This window comes from Pseudoliparis swirei, chromosome 15, assembly GCF_029220125.1.
Source record: "Pseudoliparis swirei isolate HS2019 ecotype Mariana Trench chromosome 15, NWPU_hadal_v1, whole genome shotgun sequence".
NCBI lineage: Eukaryota > Metazoa > Chordata > Actinopteri > Perciformes > Liparidae > Pseudoliparis > Pseudoliparis swirei.
In genome coordinates, this window is record NC_079402.1 from 9,460,715 (window position 1) to 9,482,171 (window position 21,457).

The following is a 21,457-nucleotide window of genomic DNA, read 5'->3' on the forward strand; positions in this document are numbered from 1 at the left end:
TCGTGTGTTCAATGGGCTTAAAGTCGGCAGTGAGAACAGAAGGAGATGAAAAGAAGCACACGGAGGCCGAGTGACGGAGGGCAACTCACTCAATTCATCGAAACATATCCCAAAAGCTTAATGCAGCTCTGTGGCATGAGACGGAGGGGGACGTATGTATTTAAGTATGTATGAACACATCCAAGTCTGACTGCGCGGGTGTGTATGTGTGCGTGTGCGTGTGATGTCGATAAACCTGCTGACAGACAAGGACAGGTTCAAGCTGGGGACAGGCGAGCTGCCTCCTGAATGATGATATTGCGTGTGTGTGTGTGTGTGTGTGTGTGTGTGTGAAAGAGAGAGACTAAGTGTGTGTCACTCCCTTGGCAGAGTGCAGTAGACATCAGCGATCACCTTTTGAATTCAAGTTGTAATCCTTTGCGTGCATGTGTGTGTGTGTAAACGGGGGTGATTCCAGGGTTGTGCGCAGGTGAACGCAAGTCAATGTCAAAACAGTCACGCTCATACACACACACACACACATATATACACTACCGTTCAAAAGTTTGGGGTCATCCAGACAATTTCGTGTCTTCCATGAAAACTCACTTTTATTTATCAAATGAATTGAAAATTTAATAGAAAATATAGTCAAGACATTGACAAGGTTAGAAATAATGATTAATATTTGAAGTATTAATTTTGTTCTTCAAACTTCAAGCTCAAAGGAAGGCCAGTTGTATAGCTTACAGGACTGTCTCAGAAAATTAGAATATTGTGATAAAGTTCTTTATTTTCTGTAATGCAATTAAAAAAAAAAAAAATGTCATTTCTGGATTCATTATTCAAAAATCAACTGAAATATTTTTTTATTTTTTATAATTTATTTTTATGGGCTTACAAAAACAAAAAAAAAAAATCTAAAATAAAATTTTATTTTTCCTCATTTTCAGAAAAGAAAAGAAAACAGCTGAGTGTTTGTCAGTGTTGAAACGTTAGAAGGAAACAGGTGTTTTTTTGAGGTTAATTAGACAATTCAGTGATTTTGTTTAATTCTACTGGTATGCTATATTCTATATCTTTTTATTTAGGATATTTGAGTTTTTATTTTTCTTAAAATCAAATATAAATCTCAAAATAAATCAGAAATAAAGAATTGATATTTCAGTTGATTTGTATGTGATCATTTAATGCAGACATTTTTGTTTTTTTGCAAAAATAAGAAACCAAAGAACTTCATCACAATCTATATCACCAGCATAACTGTTTTCAGCTGTGCTAACATAATTGCACAAGGGTTTTCTAATCAGATATTAGTCTTCTAAGGCGATTAGCAAACACAATGTACCATTATAACACTGGAGTGATAGTTGATGGAAATGGGCCTCTATACACCTCAGGAGATATTTCATTAGAAACCAGACGTTTCCACCTAGAATAGTCATTTACCACATTAACAATGTATAGTGTGTATTTTTGATTAATTTTATCTTTATTGAAAAAAACTGTGCTTTTCTTTGAACAATAAAGACATTTCTTAGTGACCCCAAACTTTTAAACGGTAGTGTATATCTTGACCATGCAGCAAGGACCTACGATTGTAGTGGCTGAACAAGCACAGATGATGCTGACTGATGCTGACTGGACCATGAGTCGCCTCAGTGCCCGTTTGTTTGCTTGTGTGTGTGTGTGTGTGTGTGTGTGTGTGTGTGTATGTTTCAATCAAATATAATGTATCGTAGAAGCAGTTGATCCGCTGTTACACAACAACTGGCTTCGAGTCAGGAGTTGAGCGATCCACTTATAACCTCAGCAAGGTCACAACAGCTGAGGCGGACCTGTGCGCACTGAGACCAATCAAGGCAGGAAAGGGAAGTAGATGGGATGGTGTGCAGAAATGAGAAAAGTGTGTGTGTGTGTGTGTGTGTGTGTGTGTTTGGGCCCTTTTGCGGGCCGACTCTGCGTACTCGCCACCTACACTGTGTGATTAATTGCGTCACACGGTGCTCAGAAGAGAGATTGACTCTGTGTTTGTGTCTGACCACTCCATGGTTTCCGTGAGAAGCTGGACGTTTTGGTCAGTTTACACGTGGGCGCGCCCCAAACGGCTTCATTTAAACAGCGAATCTCATTGAGGTCATTCCTGCGCAATTGAAAATGACCGTTCGGGTGTAGACAGTGGAGTGTTCAGGCTTTTCAGCATTCTTTTGAATAAACATCTTAATCGTCAGCGAGGCGACGTTTTCACGCAGCTTTGAAGAAGGTCGGTTCCTCCTTAGGAATTATGTCTCCCAGAATCTGTGTGGTAAATGTTGTGACCCAATCCTTCTGCAACTTAAACTCCTTTCGTTCTCAATGTCCATAATGGTGCAGAAAGCCAATAACCAATCAGAATGGATTCCCTTCACTGTTCGTGAAACGGATACAAAAGCACAGGAAGGAGTTCGGAGCACCTCCTCCTCTCCTCATCCTCCTCCACGCCTCTAGCAACAACAAGAAAAACATCAAAGTTAGCCGAGGACAAATGAATATGGATAAGATTAGATCACATTGCAGCGGCCCCGAGTGAGGCACACAAACGGGAGTCACGCTGATCCTCTGCAGTCCGCCATGCACACCGGCCGGTCGACACGTGGGAGAGGAAAAGAGATCATTGCAAATAGTTAGTTTCTCCCTTTTAAATCGATAGGTAATCGAATGGAGAACACTACTCAAATTAAGTAATGTAGTAAGTGTAGCCTCATACTTTTGTACTCCTCACCGATCTGTAGGGTAACTTGTGAAAGTGTGACGCATTTGAGGATGCACATAGGCCGACACCATTTCAAGCAAAGCGTTTGTTGATATTTAATCCATCCGATTCCTTCCCTTTTGCGGAGGCTTTCCACATCCAGGAGACGCAGCTCAGTACTCCATCAAAATGTGACTTCATTAACAACACTCGGTCTCCTCTTGTACGGTGGCCGACTGCCCTCGCTAACTCACTCCGGGTTGTGGAGCTGTGCAGCCGTGTGGAAAACGAGGCAATTTCAGCTGCAGGAAAATGTCCTGAATGGGGTTAGGGAACGAACACACACACACACACACACACACACACACACGCACGCACGCACACTTTGCCATTTTGGAAATAAGTCTTGGGCTCATTCATCACAGGGGACCAATCGAACAGCAGTCATCATGGTAATCAATGAGCGTGTCGCCGATAAGGGGAGGAAAGCTACACACTTGGCCTCGGACACACAGGAATTCACATTTCCCTCTCACACACACACACACACACACAGGCATTCAAAAGTGCGAGATTGCCTTTGCTCCCGCTGCATTAGAGGGACGAAGCCTTCAGAGCAGCGACAGCGGTTCTCTGTCTTCACGATGAGGCCGTTAACGTACAGATCAGCGCCTGCCTCTCTTACGCCGCATCAATGCATCTCTCCGTCCCGTCCGTCACCCGAGCCAATGAGCATCTTCTTCTTGTCCCCTTCAAATCACTCACTCCGTGTATTTGTTCCCTTCTTCAACATCTCATCCACGTTATTTCCCTTTCCCCGTCCTTCTTCTCTCCGAACTCTCTTCTCGTCTCCCCCCTCTCCCCATTCTTCGGCTTTCTTTCCTGTCCTCGTTCTCTTAAATCACTTTTTTTCGCAGGCCCTTGTGAGTGTGAGAGAGAGGAGAGAGAATGGTCTGCTCTGTGAAAGCTGCCTGCCCACCGCGGACTTCTCTTCAAAGCAACGGTTTTCTTTCTCTCTTTTGTCACAAGACAGAGGAAGTGCTCGCTGACAGCATGCCTCCAACACGCAGCATGGCGGGAATACAGTTTTAATGGAAACGCATACACAGAACGCAATTACTGTCAAAGCACACCGCGCTGCAAACTGTTTTTTACACTAGTCACGGAGCAACAGCAGGAGCGTGGACAAGCGCTTCATCAAAGCTTCTGTTCCGCAGTTCGAGCTTCAAAAGCAGTGCGGGGTGGGCACACACGCCCTAACTGCGTACAAGGGATGATGGAACATATTGGATTAGTACCAGTTATGACAAGACGGCGGGACACTTTACAGAAGGGAAGAGTATTTGTACATCGCACATTCATCCTCAAAGGTGCTTAACAGAACGGCGAAAAAAGCGCCTCCATCATGTCAGCGAATCGGGGATCCACGAGTTGGTCGTCACGTTGACGCGGGGGTCGCCTCCGTCTTCCTGGAGCCCGGCCGCTGTGTGTGAGGGCGCGTCAGGCGAGGCAAGACTGAACCAATGACGGACGGTCAGCTCGAAAAACTTCAGATCTTTTGGGGAATCCGCAAACAACGGGGACGCCGTCGCCCGATATGTGTGTCGTTGTTGGTTTGAAACTCAACAAAGTTGGAGGTAACAGACGCTCAGTTTTCTTAGGCCATAGATACGACAAAGTGGCTCAGGTATGGAGTCTCTCAATCTGAAAAATAACCTGATGGACGCTGCTACCCAGAAGCCTCATGACACACACACTGTTACTTGATAAGCCCCGCCCGCTACCTGCAGGCCAAAAAGAAAGAGGGAACTGCTAATATGATGACATCAGGGCATCCTGCTCAACACAACGCTGAGCCATATATTTAATGATGAAGGTCTGCTGAACCCAATGGAGACGGTGGTCTAACGAACAACTGGACGAGCACAGCGAGCAGGCTGCACTGTTTTATTTTGAGTGTTGATAAGGCAACTAATATGCTAGCAGAGTAGGCTATGCTAACACAGTACATAGTAATCAAACATTTAAAAAGGAGGCGCGTGAACGCTGGCTCTCCACTGACGGGACAAACAAACAAACGGAAATATTTAACGAACAACTTGGTTAAACTTCTCCAACGCCATGCCACCTAAACGGAACATTTCGGATGATATCGAAGAATTAAAAAAGTCGATCGATATCCTCACGGAAGGAGTTTCTGCTGTCCAAAAGCAGCAGGGAACAACATGGGGCTGGTGGAGGAGGTGAAAGCCCTCAGGGTTGAAAACGCAGAGAAGGACAGAAAGATTGTGCTGCTGGAAAACCGGGTGGCCGATCTGGAACAATACTCCAGGATGAACGACATCGTTATCTCCGGACTAAATATCAAACCCCGATCCTATGCCCACGCAGCATCCCGCGAAAAAGGAGAAGAACTCACCGAACAAGAAGCCACTTCTGTGGAGGGACAGGTGTCCGCTTTTTTCCAGTCACACGGAATCAAGATGGATATCAATAACATAGAGGCATGCCACCCCCTTCCTCGCAGACTGAAAACCGACAAACCAGCCGTGTTCATACGGTTGGTTAACAGAAAGCACAAGATTGAGTTGCTCAAACAAGGCCGCCGGCTGAAAGGAACCAATGTCTATATGAACGAAAACTTGATAAAAAAGAATGCCGACATCGCTCGAAAAGCCTGTCTACTGCGTTACCAGAAGAAAATTCAATCTACGTGGACTGCAAACTGCAAAGTCTTCCTCGTCATCAGAAGCTTGGAGGAGCTGGATGAGTTTCAGTAACACTTTTCCAGTTTCAGTGACACCTGGTAGGATAAAGTATTTTTTCTTTTTTGTAATGGATACAGAATTTTTCCTTTTTGAATCGAACAAAACCTTCTATTTCCTTTGGATTATCAAACTGGTCCTGGTCCTGTTAATTTGTTCTACATGGAATAGTTATGATTATATGTGTCTATATCTTATGGTTTTTCAGAGCTTCTTTGGTCAAGATGCAGGATATGGACTCAGATATGGACTCAGATATTGACCCAGAAATACATTTTTTTAATAATTTGACTAGTAATTGTCAGTACTACACTGATGAACAGTTTAATAATAAATTTGATCTAAGACATGGAATATCGATCATACACTTCAATAGCAGAAGTTTATATGCCAATTTTGAAAATATAAAAGATTATCTAGGTCAATTCACCTCACCCTTTAGTGTGATAGCCATCTCTGAAACTTGGCTTAGTCTGGAGAAAGGTGTGGATTTTGAACTGGAAGGGTATGATTTAAATTTCAGAAATCGAGACAACAAAAAGGGAGGGGGGACAGCTTTGTATGTTGATCGAAGACTTAAATATAAGATTATTAACTGCATGACTGCTGGTATTGAGGATGTGTGTGAATGTATTTCTATAGAGATTTTCATGAGGAAAAAGAAAAATCTTATTGTTAGTTGTGTTTACAGAGCCCCCAGCTCCAGTATAGAGAAGTTCAAGGAGGTGATGGAAGGTATGTTTACAAACACTGAGCAGAAAGTCACTTTCATTTGTGGGGATTACAATATTGATTTATTAAATCCAAATAAACTATTATCGATTGATGAATATACTGCGACAATGTACAGTATGAGCTTATACCCTATCATTATTAAGCCCAGTAGAATAACAGCTCAATCAGCAACAATTATAGATAATATATTTACTAATAACATGGAAGATAATTTAATTAGTGGGTTACTTATTAATGATATAAGTGACCACCTACCAGTGTTTGTTATCTACGATTGTGAATATAAAAGGATGAAGGATGAAGGTATAACAAGACTGAGTAGAGTAAGAACAGAAGTTACCCTTGATGCTTTTAGAAGGGAATTGCTGGGACAAGACTGGAGAACTGTTTATGAAGCAGTGGATGTAGACTCTGCTTATGACTCTTTCTTGGATATTTTTTTATCAATATATGATAGAAGCTGTCCAATGCGACAAAGCAATAAGAAAATCAATAGCTCTGATAAACCATGGATCACAAAGGGCTTGTTGAATGCCTGTAAAAAAAAAAACACCTTGTACAAAAAATTTATAAAAGATAGAACTAGAGAAAAAGAAATGAAATATAAAAGATATAAAAATAAATTAACTGATATTATTAGAAAATGTAAGAAGGATTACTACAATTTAATGTTAGAAAAGAATAAAAATAATATCAGGGGCACATGGAACATACTAAACTCAGTCATTAGGAAGATAAAAAAATAGCGCGAGCTTTTCTAATTATTTTATAGATAATTATAGGACAATCACTGACAAGAAGGAGGTGGTGGAGAGCTTCAACAACTTCTTTGTGAATGTGGGGCCCAAACTGGCAAATGAAATAAACCCTCCACAAGGAGGAGGTGCTGAAATATTCTATGGAGAACGAAATCCAGATACTATCTATTTGAGAGGTACAGATAAAAATGAAATTATGAACGTTGTTCAGAAGTTTAAGAACAAAACATCTCTGGATTGGAATGGTATTGACATGACTTTAATAAAACAAGTAATTGACACTATAGTAGACCCTCTAACTTTCATCTGTAATCTATCGTTTGACTTGGGATGCTTTCCCAGCAATATGAAAACTGCTAAAGTGATCCCAGTACACAAAGCTGGAGAAAAACACCTATTTACTAATTACAGGCCAGTTTCACTGCTCTCCCAGTTCTCTAAAATTCTCGAAAAGCTCTTTGTTGTACGGTTGGACAGCTTCATTGAGTTGCTTATGCACAGACAATATGGTTTTAGAACGAATAGATCAACTGCAATGGCTTTAATGGATTTAGTCGAAGAATTAACAAGTAACAGTGATAACAAAAAATATTCAGTCGGTGTTTTTGTCGATTTAAAGAAAGCGTTTGACACAATTGATCATGGTATTTTAATACATAAACTGGAAAGGTATGGGATTAGAGGGGTAGGGCTAAATTGGTTAAAAAGTTACATTGAAAACAGAAAACAGTTTGTTCAGATGGGTGTAGCTAGGTCTCCTCTCTTAGATATCATATGTGGTGTTCCGCAGGGGTCAATTCTTGGACCGAAATTATTTATACTGTACATCAATGACATCTGCAATGTTTCTAAAATATTGAATTATGTTATTTTTGCTGATGACACTAATGTATTCTGTGCTGGGGAGAACCTCCAGCAGCTGTTGGAGGTTGTCACGGCAGAATTGAGTAAGCTAAAGTTGTGGTTCGATGTCAATAAATTATCAGTAAACATAAAAAAAACAAAATTTATGGTTTTTGTAATAAAATATACATCCGAATACTCCGTAGAATTAATGTTGGATAGTGTTAAGCTGGAAAGAGTTTTCGAGAATATGTTTTAGGTGTGATAATCGACCACAACTTTAGCTGGAAACAACATGTCAAGTATGTAAGGTCCAAATTAGCACGAACTGTAGGGATATTATGCAAAACACGGCACATACTGAACTATAAATCATTGCAGACATTATATTACACTCTCATTCTACCATACATGACCTATTGTGTTGAAGTGTGAACACCTACAAAAGCACCCTACAGCCATTATGCATCATGCAATAGAGAGCAATTAGAATAGTAAATAATGTAGGATATCTTGAGCACACCAATTCACTGTTCTTAAAATCACATACACTGAAACTTAGGGATATAGTAGAGTTCAAAACAGCACAAATTCTGTACAAAGCTAAACATAATTCACTTCCTGGAAATATTCAAAAGATTTTTAGAGATAGAGAAGGAGAGTATGAACTAAGAGGGAGATGGAATTTCAAACAGCCGATTGTTCATTCAACTCTAAAAAACATGTGTACATCTGTCTGTGGGGTGAAACAGTGGAATAGTTTAACTGATGACATCAAGGAAAGTAAGAATCTGGTGATATTCAAAAAAAAAATTAAAAACATGACTCTGGACAAGTACAGACGTATCAGCATTGATGACGCTTCATAAGTAACGGATAATGGGGACAAGCTTTTTTTGTTGATTGTTTTATGTATATGTAGGTATGTGTGTGTATATATGTTTATATGGGTGTGTGAATTTGTATGCATGTGTATATGTATATATATATATAGGTATATGTAATGGTTCTTTAAAATAAGTATTTTCATGAAAGCATAGGTTAGGGCACTTATAAGCTTGATAGCTTCAGCCTTGACCCTTTCGGTCGGCCACTTTCTTCTTTTGTTGAAATTTTGATTTTTGTATAGTATTGCTGATCGAAATAAACTAAACTAAATGTTAAAAATTTAACAGTTCAATAAAATCCAGCTCCCTGCAAACATCACTGGCTCCCACTTATAATTTCATGAACACCTGGGAATCTGAGTGTTTTCATTGTCTTACCGCTTATATCCCTGATAACATCTCCCACAACCAAAAGTTACACCGTTGATCTTCCTCCGTAGATGTTTTTCCCCCCTCCCGTTGCTTTATTCCCATTCACGTCTTTCTTGCCTCGCAAGTCTTCACGACTCCCTCGTGTCCCTTCTCATCAGCATCCATCACTATTCCTCTCTCGCCGAGATTTATTAATAGTTCAAACCTTATTTCTCAGGGGTGACCGTGCTCTGTGTTTTAAACGGCCTCTGGTCGTCCGCCAAATGTCCGCGGTGGAAGTCGGCTCGGCAGAAGCCGGAACTGTGGCGAGCGCAGTCTCGTTCTCGTCTTTCAATAACTTTTTCACCGAGATCCCCAAAGACCAACTAAGTGACGGTGTCCATTAGCGTATGAATGGTCTCGCGTGGGGACCTGCTCAGCCTGGACGTTGTTTCCAGTACAAAGACTCTTGCTCGAGTACGCCCATCTTCTGCAGTAATTCATGAATGCGGATGAGCACTGAGACGTGGTGCTGTCCAAGACACCTCCGTCAGGAGTCCAGGCAGCTGCTGTTTGGGAGGCAGTTGCGACCCAGAGTTTCAGTCATGAACTCTCCTGCCAACGTTTGAACTCAAATAAATAACCGAGAATGATTTAGTTGTGACAGGGAAACACCCGTAAATTAAAAGTGCAAAGAAATTAGCAAACCGATCACGAAGCCAGTAAGAGAAATGAACATTTGCACTCTCGTAAAGCAGGATGATTGAAAGCTATTTTATTCTCTCGATGCTGTTTTTTTCTTCTCCCTCCCCGTCTCCTCTCAGCACATCCTTGGAGAAGTAGTTTCTTTGTCAGGGACAGCCTTTCACTGCCGTCTGCAACTCACTGCTGTAGATGAACAGCTAACTATGACAAGGTGACACAGGGATTCCTCCAGTGTTCAATCGTGTTTAATTCTGCAGTTGTTCACTCAGCCTCTTCAAGTTCTCCACACTCTGCCTTCGTGACGGAATTGAGACAAAGAAGGATCCAATCTACATCTGGACACGGCACCGAAAGCTTCCACCACCTGGTGAAGATGTACTGGAACTGTCAAATCTGAAGCCAACCAGTGACAATGTTTGCCGCTCAAATAGCAAATATTGTCCCGTCTCCGACGGCGAGTTCTCTCCGAGACAGTTCTCGAGTTTGAAATCCAAGTGTGAGGCCATCTTTCACTCCCCGTGTTGTTAAAGTGAGACTGACGCTTTGTATATTTGATCCAGGAAACTGTTTTGCCTCTAAAATGTAAAAAATGTGCAAACATGCTTTACAGATTGAAGAAGATGAGACACAATGAGTTCATTGATTTCCAGCGAGGTCATTGCTTCAGTAATAGGATTCATCAAGGAAAGGTCATGGAGAAGAAAATATGATAATGTAGCTTACATGTATCTTATAAATGCCCATTGTTTTGACCAAGAGGAGCCTGTCCATCAGCAGATTGGAGGTTAAAGGTCACACAGATATTACCCTTTCTAACCCATACTGAGCAGCACATTTTGCATTTTAAAAAAGAGACTGAAAAGAGAAAACCAAAAAGATCATGGGCCATCTTCAGTGACATGGACCACCCGGCCGTACTCCCGACTCATCAATTACTGACGCGTGGCCGCTGCCCCTCGGCGCCCGTTTAACCAACCCCAATGTAAACCACCAGCGTCTTCATTCGCCACGGGGATTCCCTGCTTCACAGTTGGATGTACTTAGATTTAATCAAACGGGACAGCAGACATTCAAAGCTTCAGTCAAAAGCCTCAAGAGAAGCTTCCAACTAAATCATATATTTTATTTATGATGATAATGAATAAAGACGATGGGGTATCACATTTATAGGTATATCATACATTTGGCCAATGCATTAGTAAATGAATGTCCTCGAAAAAAAAGTGTTATCTTAAATTGTCTAGTAAATCCTCTTTTCTTTTTTTTTGTTATGCATGAATGAATTTAATGAATATAGAGCATGTTTGATAATGCTGAGCACACACACCAGACAAGCCAGCAATTAAAAAGGAGATAATCTTTTGTATCAAAATGGGCAACAGCACTTCATAAAGACAGACAGCTCACGGAGGGTGAAACCTCCCGCTGCATGCCAAGCTGGCCGTCCGGCCATCTGGTTGGCAGCGAACCCAAAGCAAACAGCAGCGTGACACACAGCGCAGCTGAAATGAAGCCGATTTGTTCGTATCAGCGCGGGAATGGGTTAAAGACACATTAAAACAAGAGAGGCTAAAGTAATGAGAAAGTGTGCGCGTGTGTGTGCGCTGACCGAGGTCCAGGGTGGAGCATTGATCTCTCTGAGGCTCAGAAGCAGGTAGTCTGTGAATACCAATCAGAGGTAATTAATAGCAGCTAATGGACTCGGCTTCTCACGCTCTGTGTTCTCGTCTCTCTTCCGTCTCTGTTTATCTCTTCCAGTGTTTCTCTCTTTCTCTCTCTCTCCTTTTTATCCCACAGCAAACAGGAATGATCGCCTTCTTCATTTACCGTCAGAAGAAAGACATCGTAAAGGTCCATAAAGCGACGGAATGAATAACCTTCACCTATTGGCTGATCTGTGGTGCCAGATGAGGCTGTACCATGTGGACGTGGTCTTCTTCTTCATCTGAATTCAGCCCACTAAACAGCTGACCTCAACTGACACCTGTGGGCAGCAAGAGAACAAAACGACCCCTGGGTAGCAACGGTGAATGAGGTTTTCTTACTTCTGGAAGACTGAAGCGGTGAAAGTACAAATCCACTTTTGCTGGTTAAATAGTGTTGAAGCAAAGTAAGGTGCGAGGACCAAAGCTGTTGTATTTAGTCACTTCATTTAAACATCGGTGCCTTTTGGGGTGTTGCCTCCCTTTCCCTCCAACAGCCAGATGCTCCGTCACCGATGGCATTGCTTTATTCATTAAACAAGTTTTCTTCTGAGAAAACGGATCTGCTTCTACCAGTGTTGTTCTTTGAATAAAACCGATATTGCGTTTATATAACGTAGTTTGTTTCCTATTTGAGACAACAAAAACAAAGATATGCAAATTTCCTAACAATGATGCAGCCAATATCCCCAATGAGTGCTTAATACCTGGGACAACAGTCTAAGAGAGATTACCACATAAACAACCTGCGCCAGTTCATTTGCATACAGCTTATGTTCCACCAGTTTGTTGGTTTGTAGGATCTCAAAGTATTTGGCCGAAGATTCGTGGACAAACAGCCTCAGTTCAGAAGATAAGTCGGTTGTGTATATTGGCAGTGATGTTGATCAACAGCCTACATCTCACGACACTGAATGCAAACTGCGCACTCTTTGCAGGGCTGCCGAGGTCTGTGACGCACCGACGGCTAATCTGTGTGTACTCCATGGCGTCGCGTTACCGTCGGAGATTTAAAGCGGATGAGGCAGACCGAGACGTTCCGAGTGTGGCGCGGGGAGAGAATGAACGGCGAATGTCGGAGGGGAAAGACGGAGCGGCCCATCGGTATGGGGCTGGAGACGGTTGAGCGACAGCAGGGGGCAAAGGGACACCGGGTAGAGACGACGTGCCAGGGCGGCGAGGATGAGGGGCGGACGGAGTACACGCTGTACTTGCGAGCTCATTAAGCAACGTCGTAATTGAGGAGTGAAGAAAGAAAGCGACGGAGTTTCGAGGGGAGAAAAGACCGAATTGTCAAGGGCAGAAACAACTTGATGAAAAAGTGTCCTAATCACTGCTTTTCCTGGCAATGCGAAGATCAATCACCAACGACAGGAAAGACGGATCCGAGAGAAAATCCTCCCGCTGATCCCTTTGTTTTCCGTTGTAAGCTCCTCTGTGGATTTTCACATCATTACCCTGCGTTTCTCTCCATTACTTATCTGCAGTCTGATATTCGGAATTTCTGGGAAATTGCCAGGCTTTTGATGAAACGCTCACGCTGGCGTAGGAACCTTGGCGGTTATCTTGCGTTAGCGTGAAGGCTGGAAGCAGGAGGAAGCCGCTGTGCCGACTGACCGAAAGGCAGCTCAACCCACCTGCCGGCAGCTCGACAGCGCGCCAGCAGCCGGCCGTTCCCTCCTGCCTACGACTGATCTGCAGATTTAGTTTTGCTGCTCGCCAGTTTCCCGTTATTTTACACAGTCTCTACATGTACGTCCACTGTGTATCCTGTGAAATACGCTCTACGTCCACACGCCAAATACGCTCGTTGTGCGTAATTGATTGTATATGCCTCTCGGTGCCGAGGAGCAGCGGTTGTGCAGGAAGTGACTGACTGGTCACAAAATACAGATTTCTCTTGCGCTCCTCAGCATCGACGCAGCACCATGAAGCACATCTGAAACACAGCAGCTTCCCTCCAACATCAGATCAATGTTGTGTACTGAGGGGGCGTCCGGCTGGAGCTCCAGGAGCCAGCAACAGTCTAGCGATACGCTAAGCGCGCCGCAAATCTGTCCTTTGTAACTCGATAAGGACGACATTATTAACTTGAAACCCTCCAGGCTTCTGCACTGCACGGCCACAACGGAGTAAAGACTATTTACATTTCTAACGGACGTATTTGCTCATCGATGCTGCTGCTTACATTGCGACAGCAGATTGTGGGCGGTAGTGCTGCACGCACAGATTCCCAATGAGCTGTAATCCATGACGGAACGGGATGACGAAGAACTTGCCGACTGACGACGCCTCGCGGTGTGCGAGCGATCCAAACCCAATCGAATGTCTTGCAAAACAAACGATTGTTTTCCCGTTTCGAAGCCCCCTTAAAAAATAAATCTAATTATTTTTTGTCTTTTCGTTCCACATCTCCAGGAAACAGGGTACGCGGTCTATCAATTCTGAGAGCACTTTGTTGGATGTGGCTGAGCGGTAGAGCTTATTTATGGGTCAATATAAACTTCCATCACCGCCGACTGAATTTGAGAGCTGTGCCGGCCTGCAGCGGAGATGAGGAATAGAGCGGATCCTCTCAATCGTAGAACACGCAGGACCAAAGAGGAAGAGGCTAATGCACGGAGTCTCTGTGGAGGACCACACACAGGCTACATACGCACACACACACATATGTTCACATGTACACTCTTGACGGGGGGGTTTTCTTTCTGTAAAAATGGGTTTGAAGGCTTGGTTTTGTATTTTCTGCAAGTTTTACCAAAACCCGACCACGTCTACGATAATGTCTTGGCGTTAAATGCATCACTGCCAGCGATAATTAGAACGGTGGAATCACTCTCGGGATGGCGCCGGGTGATAAGACAATGTGACAGGACGAGAGTTTGGGTAATTAGTGCCGGCCATTAAGAGGATAATTCACGCTACTTAACAAGGTGCGGCCAATGTGTCAGATCGGAAGCACAGTGAGAATACTGAAGCACAGACAGAAGACTGAAGTACAGACAGAAGACTGAAGCACAGACAGAATACTGAAGCACAGACAGAAGACTGAAGCACAGACATAATACTGAAGTACAGACAGAAGACTGAAGCACAGTCAGAATACTGAAGCACAGACAGAAGACTGAAGTACAGACAGAAGACTGAAGCACAGTCAGAATACTGAAGCACAGACAGAAGACTGAAGCACAGACAGAATACTGAAGTACAGACAGAATACTGAAGCACAGACAGAAGACTGAAGCACAGACAGAATACTGAAGTACAGACATAATACTGAAGTACAGACACAATACTGAAGCACAGACATAATACTGAAGCACAGACAGAAGACTGAAGCACATACATAATACTGAAGCACAGACAGAAGACTGAAGTACAGACACAATACTGAAGCACAGACACAATACTGAAGTACAGACACAATACTGAAGCACAGACAGAAGACTGAAGCACAGACATAATACTGAAGTACAGACAGAATACTGAAGCACAGACAGAAGACTGAAGCACAGACATAATACTGAAGTACAGACATAATACTTAAGTACAGACACAATACTGAAGCACAGACAGAAGACTGAAGCACAGACAGAAGACTGAAGCACAGACATAATACTGAAGTACAGACAGAATACTGAAGCACAGACAGAAGACTGAAGCACAGACATAATACTGAAGTACAGACAGAAGACTGAAGCACAGACAGAAGACTGAAGCACAGCCATAATACTGAAGCACAGACAGAAGATTGAAGCACAGACAGAAGACTGAAGCACAGACAGAAGATTGAAGCACAGACAGAAGACTGAAGCACAGACAGAAGACTGAAGCACCGCCGCGGGCCCAGTGCTGGCGTATTGGATCAGCTGGTTTCCCTGTTAACGACTCATTTTCACCCCAATGCATCGGCGGATGCCGGCGGCAACGGCAGATGTTGAAACCGCCAGATGACATTTAGCTGTCCTCGTCGACGTCTTACTGTTGTCTTTTTCCGTGGGATTTCAAAAACACACTTTACCGAAGCGGATTCAGACACATTTTGTGCGTTCTAACACATGGGCTTCGCCTCCATTCATCATGTGGCGACCTTTTGACATGCCATAGCAGGGAAAAGAAAAGCACCGGTGGAATCGATAACCTCAATTAAGGCTGCATTAGTTAGGTGACCCAGTTCTGGTAGGACGCATGCCTGCACATTAGCAGGGGCTTAATAAATCACCTGAGTGGAACACAGTCATTATTAATGATATTAATTGCACTTAAAATGTCTTGAAAAGAGCCTAATTTATGTAAATGTAAAACATATTCTACTCCCAACGCTCTTGTTTCCATTGCCGAGCTTTAAGATACAATAGGTAGGCAGATGGGGCATCATAAATCGGCTCAAAACGTTTTTCCAGTTATAAATACATCAAGGTTGCATAGGTCAGTGCTGAGGTGCGACCTTTGCTTCACTTTAAGACAGGATAAAAAAAAGCTGCTCGTATATATGGCTGTAATGTGTGAAGGCAGCTTGCAGCACACTGAAGCTCATTTCAGTGGGTTCTCACAGGTACATTGAATTAAAAGTCCAATGTGTGGGATTTTGGGGAATCTGTTGTAAGAATATAATAAACATAACTGTGTTTTTATGAGTTAATCGCCCAAAACAGAACATTTGTGTTCTTTAATGGGGCGTTTATAGATGCATAAGGAGCAGAACCACTTCACAAAGTCCTCCATGTCGCACCGCAAGGTTTCTACAGGAGCCCAGAATGGACAAACTAGCCTCCGCCTGTAGATGGGGCCGTTAGCGTTTTGGCGTCACCACAGTTCTCCTGTCACACACGTTCTGGAGTTATAAGGCGCACCATATTTTCTATATAATCGAGGCAGATTTCTGTTTAACTGCCCATTAATCACATATCCATGACAGCTCCATTTAAAAATGGTCTCATGGCTGACACCGAGATGGGGTGAAGGGGACAAATATCAGGGTCAATGTTCAATAACCTGGAAAACCTCATTTCAATTCTCTATGCCAAGTAGAATGTTTTCACAGACCGGCGACGGCGAATATCGTCCACATGTTTTGGCACTGCACAGCTCCTCGCTGCGGTTCATCTCATTTACCACAGAGGGAATTGGTGATGTAACACAGTGTAAATGGAGGCTGCTAAAAAAGGCAAAACATAAATAGGAGGACTAATTTAGTTCAATAAGACCCATGTCTTTCTCAACTGAAGAGAAAACGAGATGAGGACTCATAACTCATAAGCCAACACGTGTACATGTGTGTGTGTGTGTGTGTGTGTGTGTGTGTGTGTGTCGACAATATAGCAGGAAGAAGCTCGTCAAAAGAGAAGATTGAAAATTCAACGTGCTGATTTGCAAAATCATAAAACTAAAACAGTGACTCGTCTAACCAAGGAAAAATTAAAAAGAATATATACCACATTTTTCTTCATTTTAAAGCCATATCTGTTTTTTATTATTTCCTCATATAAAGGCTGTATCTTTGTCCATGTGGTTTCTCTACCACTAAATACGTGTAATGGGTCCTGCTGCATTCAAGTGCTTTTTTACAATAAAACAACCAGTTTGAGTTTTAGTGTCCCATGTTGACCACTAAAGCTCCCATATATATTCTTTTGCCAGTAAGGGTGTAAAAGCCTCTAGCTGCAGCCTAAACCCAGGTGGGAAGAGGAGGAGGAGGAGAAGGAGGAGGAGGAGAAGGAGAAGGAGGATGGGTGTGGTGTTCTTACAGTCTTTAAACTGCCTTTAAATGTATTTTCAATCCGTTACTGTTTGCAGCGTTGTGCTGTATCAAAGATCAAAACGCTTCACGTTAAGGTCTGCTGTGTCGTTGTGTTGCTTTTTCCTCTGCTTTTCAACAACACATGACAATACATAAACAAACAAACAAACAAAGAGCAAAATCTAACACAGAGTGAGTTTATGGAGTAGCTGATCAATGAGTGCAGCCTCAGCCAGAAGAATGAGATTATACAGGAAAGCAGAAACACAAACACCTCGGACACCTGATCATTGGAGGAAGGCGAGGCCGGACAAAGAAAACGCGAACGAAAGGCCGATGTGCGTACAGCCTCGGACACAAGGACTGAATAACATGCATGGGTGATAGATGGACCCGAACAAGAGGCAATACCGCCTGCAGCCTTGGGCAGAATGAAAGGAATGTTGGGGGAACGGTGTGTGTGTGTGTGTGTGTGTGTGTGTGTGTGTGTGTGCAACCTGTTAACATTAAGAGAGGAGTGGGAAGGGAAAAAAAGTGCATCCCGAAAGAGCGGAAAGCAAAGAGGACACTGAGAACAGGAAAGACAAACAAACAAACACAATGCGCAATGGGAACACAGCCATGTGCTGACCCGTGTGTGTGTGTGTGTACACTGACCTGTGAGAATGGCCTTGGCGGAGGGCTCGCCCAGGTCCAGGGCGGACTTGCCATCGGTGTTGCGGATGTTGGGGTCGGCTCCGTGCTGCAGTAACACTGTACAACAGGGCAGACACAGACAGTAGCTGAACTCCTGGACCGACATGCAAACTCCCCGACACACACCTTCCGTTAGTCCTCCTCCTCCTCCTCCTCCTCTTGCTGCTCCCGCTCCTGAACCACATCCTGCTCTCCCTGGATCTCCTCCTCCTCCTCCTCCTCCTCCTCCTCCTCCTCCTCCTCCAGCGCTGCTCTCTCGGCTGCCCCTGGCTGCCTCTGCCCTGCCAGCCACGCCGCTGATGTAAACAGACATGCCACAACAAGAGCAGCGGAAGCTACACCACACCGCCAGACAAACGGCGGACCGTACAAAGAGCGCCGACGCGACCGGCTACAAAACACACAACGCCTCCATGGGGGAGCGGCGGCGGGGAGCCTGTGGCGAAGCTGGGAAGAATAAATTAGAACGAGTGAGGAACGGAGAGACGAGTTGACACGGCTAATGGAGGGAGCAGCAGAGGCGGCAGCGACGAGGCGGGCAGGCAGTGCGAGTGGAGAGACTCTCGCCTCTCCGACTGACTGATGCAGCGGAGAGCAAGATGAGGGAGGGGGGGGGGGAGTGAAGGGGGGACAATGGGGTGGGAGGGATAAGAGGATGGGAGAGGACAACAAACCAAGAGTGTTTGTGTGCTTGAGAGGGAGCGAGAGCAGGGAGTAGAACAAAAACAGAGGAGAGGAGGAGTGAGGAGGGAAAAGACAGGAAAGGAGACAAGGGAGAAAAGAAGAGACATGAGAGAGGAAGAAGTGAGAAGAGATGGAGGAGAGGAGAGAGTTATGCAACGACTGAACAGGTATGAGCTGAATAACAAACTCTGCCTCGACTCTCGGTTTTCTTTTCTTTCTTTGGTAAATTAGCTCTTTCGAGGGCTCCAATGTCAACACAGTCACTGCCTCCTCCATCTCATGACCTACTGGTGCGATCGCTGAGCAGTCCCCGGTGCACGTGCCCTTTGAACTAGACTACCACACACACACACACACAACACACACACACACACACACACACACACACACACACACACACACGATAACGATCTGGCAATAGTGAGACAGAGAGAAAAATGACCGCACACACACGATTTGGGTTGTCAACTTCAAGTTTTGGGTTTTTAGTTTGGTCTTTTCAGGACAATGTCAGGCTTGCAGCCATTATCTTATGATTACCTGACCGGCTTACATCCAATTAATAAGTAACTTAGGGACACATATTTGTTCTCAGCATGTCTCATCTGAGGTGTGCTGATCAAATGGGAAAAACTGAAAAGTCAAATAGCAGACCGGCAGGTTGAGCATTACGCCGTCTTCTTGAGCCGAGATTCGCTGATTGCCGGTCATGCTGTACACATATTTAACCATATTTGCAAAAAGGGCACAAAAGACCTCTTTCTTCAGCTTTCTAAAACAACATCCAATCATCTTTTGTCTGTCCATGTGCAGGCATTAAAGAGAGTGGGTTTGGAGGGTAAGGTATACCTGACATCCATACAAGAATCAATTAGTCTTGATGGTTTAAAAAAAGTGTTTTAAAGTTCTTTCCTTTGACGTATAGATCCAGTGATATACGTTTGTAGCGAGGTATTGGGCTACATTGTCAGCCCGCCAACTTTATAGTGGCCCAATCAAATCCCTCGTTCAGCCACTAAAATATCGCGTTTCACTGGGGAATAGAAGATAAAGACGCTCTAACTTTGGTTTCACTGGAGCGTCAACGCTTCCTGCAGCTCCCTCACAGTAAAAGCATTTCTGGGAATGTGTAATATTAGTTGGTCTAAACCAGTGGCGGGCCGTGGGCCTGGGGCCTGGGCCTTCAGTGAGGTCCTACACAGTCCCACCCGAATTAATCCACCTCTTATTACTATCATTATGATGCCATGGCTCTAGACCAGGGCTGCTCAATACGTCGATCGCGGCGTAGTATTGGTAGATCGCATGACATTAAAAAAAATTGGCCCGCCCGTCTTTGTTCATTTATTAAACTAAACAGCCGTCTGATGTTGATCGTATCTACACAACAGCATGTCATTTCTCTCGGCTCTCCGTCTCGCGCGCTGCAGAATGCGCGCATCATGACGGAGAAAAAGAAGAAAAAAAAGTCACTTGCACTCGTTTGTTCACTAAACATGGCATTGTCGCACCCAAAGCAGATTTCAAGTATATGCTCGACCAAATCGACATCTTCTCCTCCTTCCGCCATTGTGGGTTGAAAAAACAGCTTTGTAGTCCGCGAATTAACTCCTTTATCAAATTCAGTTTCTCAGTTCTGAGGTTTTGCATCTACCTGCCCATAGGACCCGCCTCTCAATATTGGTAATCCAATCAAAAGACGTGCAGCACTCCGCCTGCTAGCTGGCTCCTGTGCCGGTTCCGGGGCCTTCTAGAAGGCCTACAGGAGCCAACTCTAAAGCTGATTGGTTGACACAACATTGTCATTCCCATTCACTTGAAGCTACCAGCGCCCGCAATGTTGATTCTGAAGGCCTAAGGGCAGATTTTAGCCCCCTGGCAACACACGATGGCTGAATATGATTGGATAAATGATCTAACAGAAAGACCAGCCCTCCAAATCTCAACCTGGCGATGGCAGCAGCGCAACCAAGAGGAACGCTATGAAATTAAGAGAATAACTCTTACTCTGGGAAATAATTGAATACATATTTGTGGGAAAATATATTTAGAAAAAAATATATATTCTGATGATGTTTAGGCCAGCAGAGAAGGCCTTGCTGGCCCTGACGGCCCGCCACTGGTCTAAACATACATGAAGACATTTTTAGTGGCACACTTTGCACAAGAGAACACTTGGACAAAGAGCTGCAGGCACTTCGTGGAAAAAAGTTTTTAAAAAACGCCATTCCTACATGAAAGAGATAACGCCTGTTTCCTGTGCCGCCGCCTTTAGTAGAAACCAAATGAATGAATGCATTTAAACATCTGAAACGGACCAGGTGTCGACACCAAATGTCGTTCAGAGACTTAATTGATCAACAGAAATAAAATGGATAATATATTATTTATTTCCAGTTAATTATCCAGGAACAAATACCAAAGATTGACTGTTCCCCACCTCTCAAATGACACTGCTAATCTGTTACTGTAATTAATATCTTTGGGTTCTGGGCTGTTAGTTAAAACAAGCTTGTTTGAATCAGAGGCACTGAGATATTGGAAGGAGCAATGTTCTCGCTTTTAAATAGAAAACATTTCCTTAAAAACAAAATGTAACCAATATAATATCTTAAAAGAACCAATGCAAGCGTATTATCCTGACGTCTTAGCAAGTTCAATAAATTAAAACCCCTGGACGAGGCTTATTACAAGTCATTTCAACAAAGAAATACACAATAGAACCTTAATAAAAGTTATAGTTAAAAAAAAGCAGAGGTTTGATGGTACGAGTGATGAGGAAAGGGCAAAAACCCAACAAGATTCTTGTATGTTTCGTTTATTGGTGCTGCTACTGTGACGACAAATTTCCCCTTGGGGATTAATAAAGTATATATCTAT

The 21,457-nt window shown here is 43.6% G+C and overlaps 1 protein-coding gene across 2 annotated transcripts in view; it reads right to left on the bottom strand.

Moving 5' to 3' along the window:
- Nucleotides 1-21,457, bottom strand: part of tnksa (tankyrase, TRF1-interacting ankyrin-related ADP-ribose polymerase a) — a 71,273-nt gene that overhangs the window by 42,882 nt on the left and 6,934 nt on the right. For both annotated transcript variants that reach the window (XM_056433062.1, XM_056433060.1), the window contains exon 4: nt 17,855-17,950. In XM_056433062.1, coding sequence (XP_056289037.1) covers nt 17,855-17,950 — 96 coding nt within the window. The remainder of the gene's footprint in view (nt 1-17,854; nt 17,951-21,457) is intronic.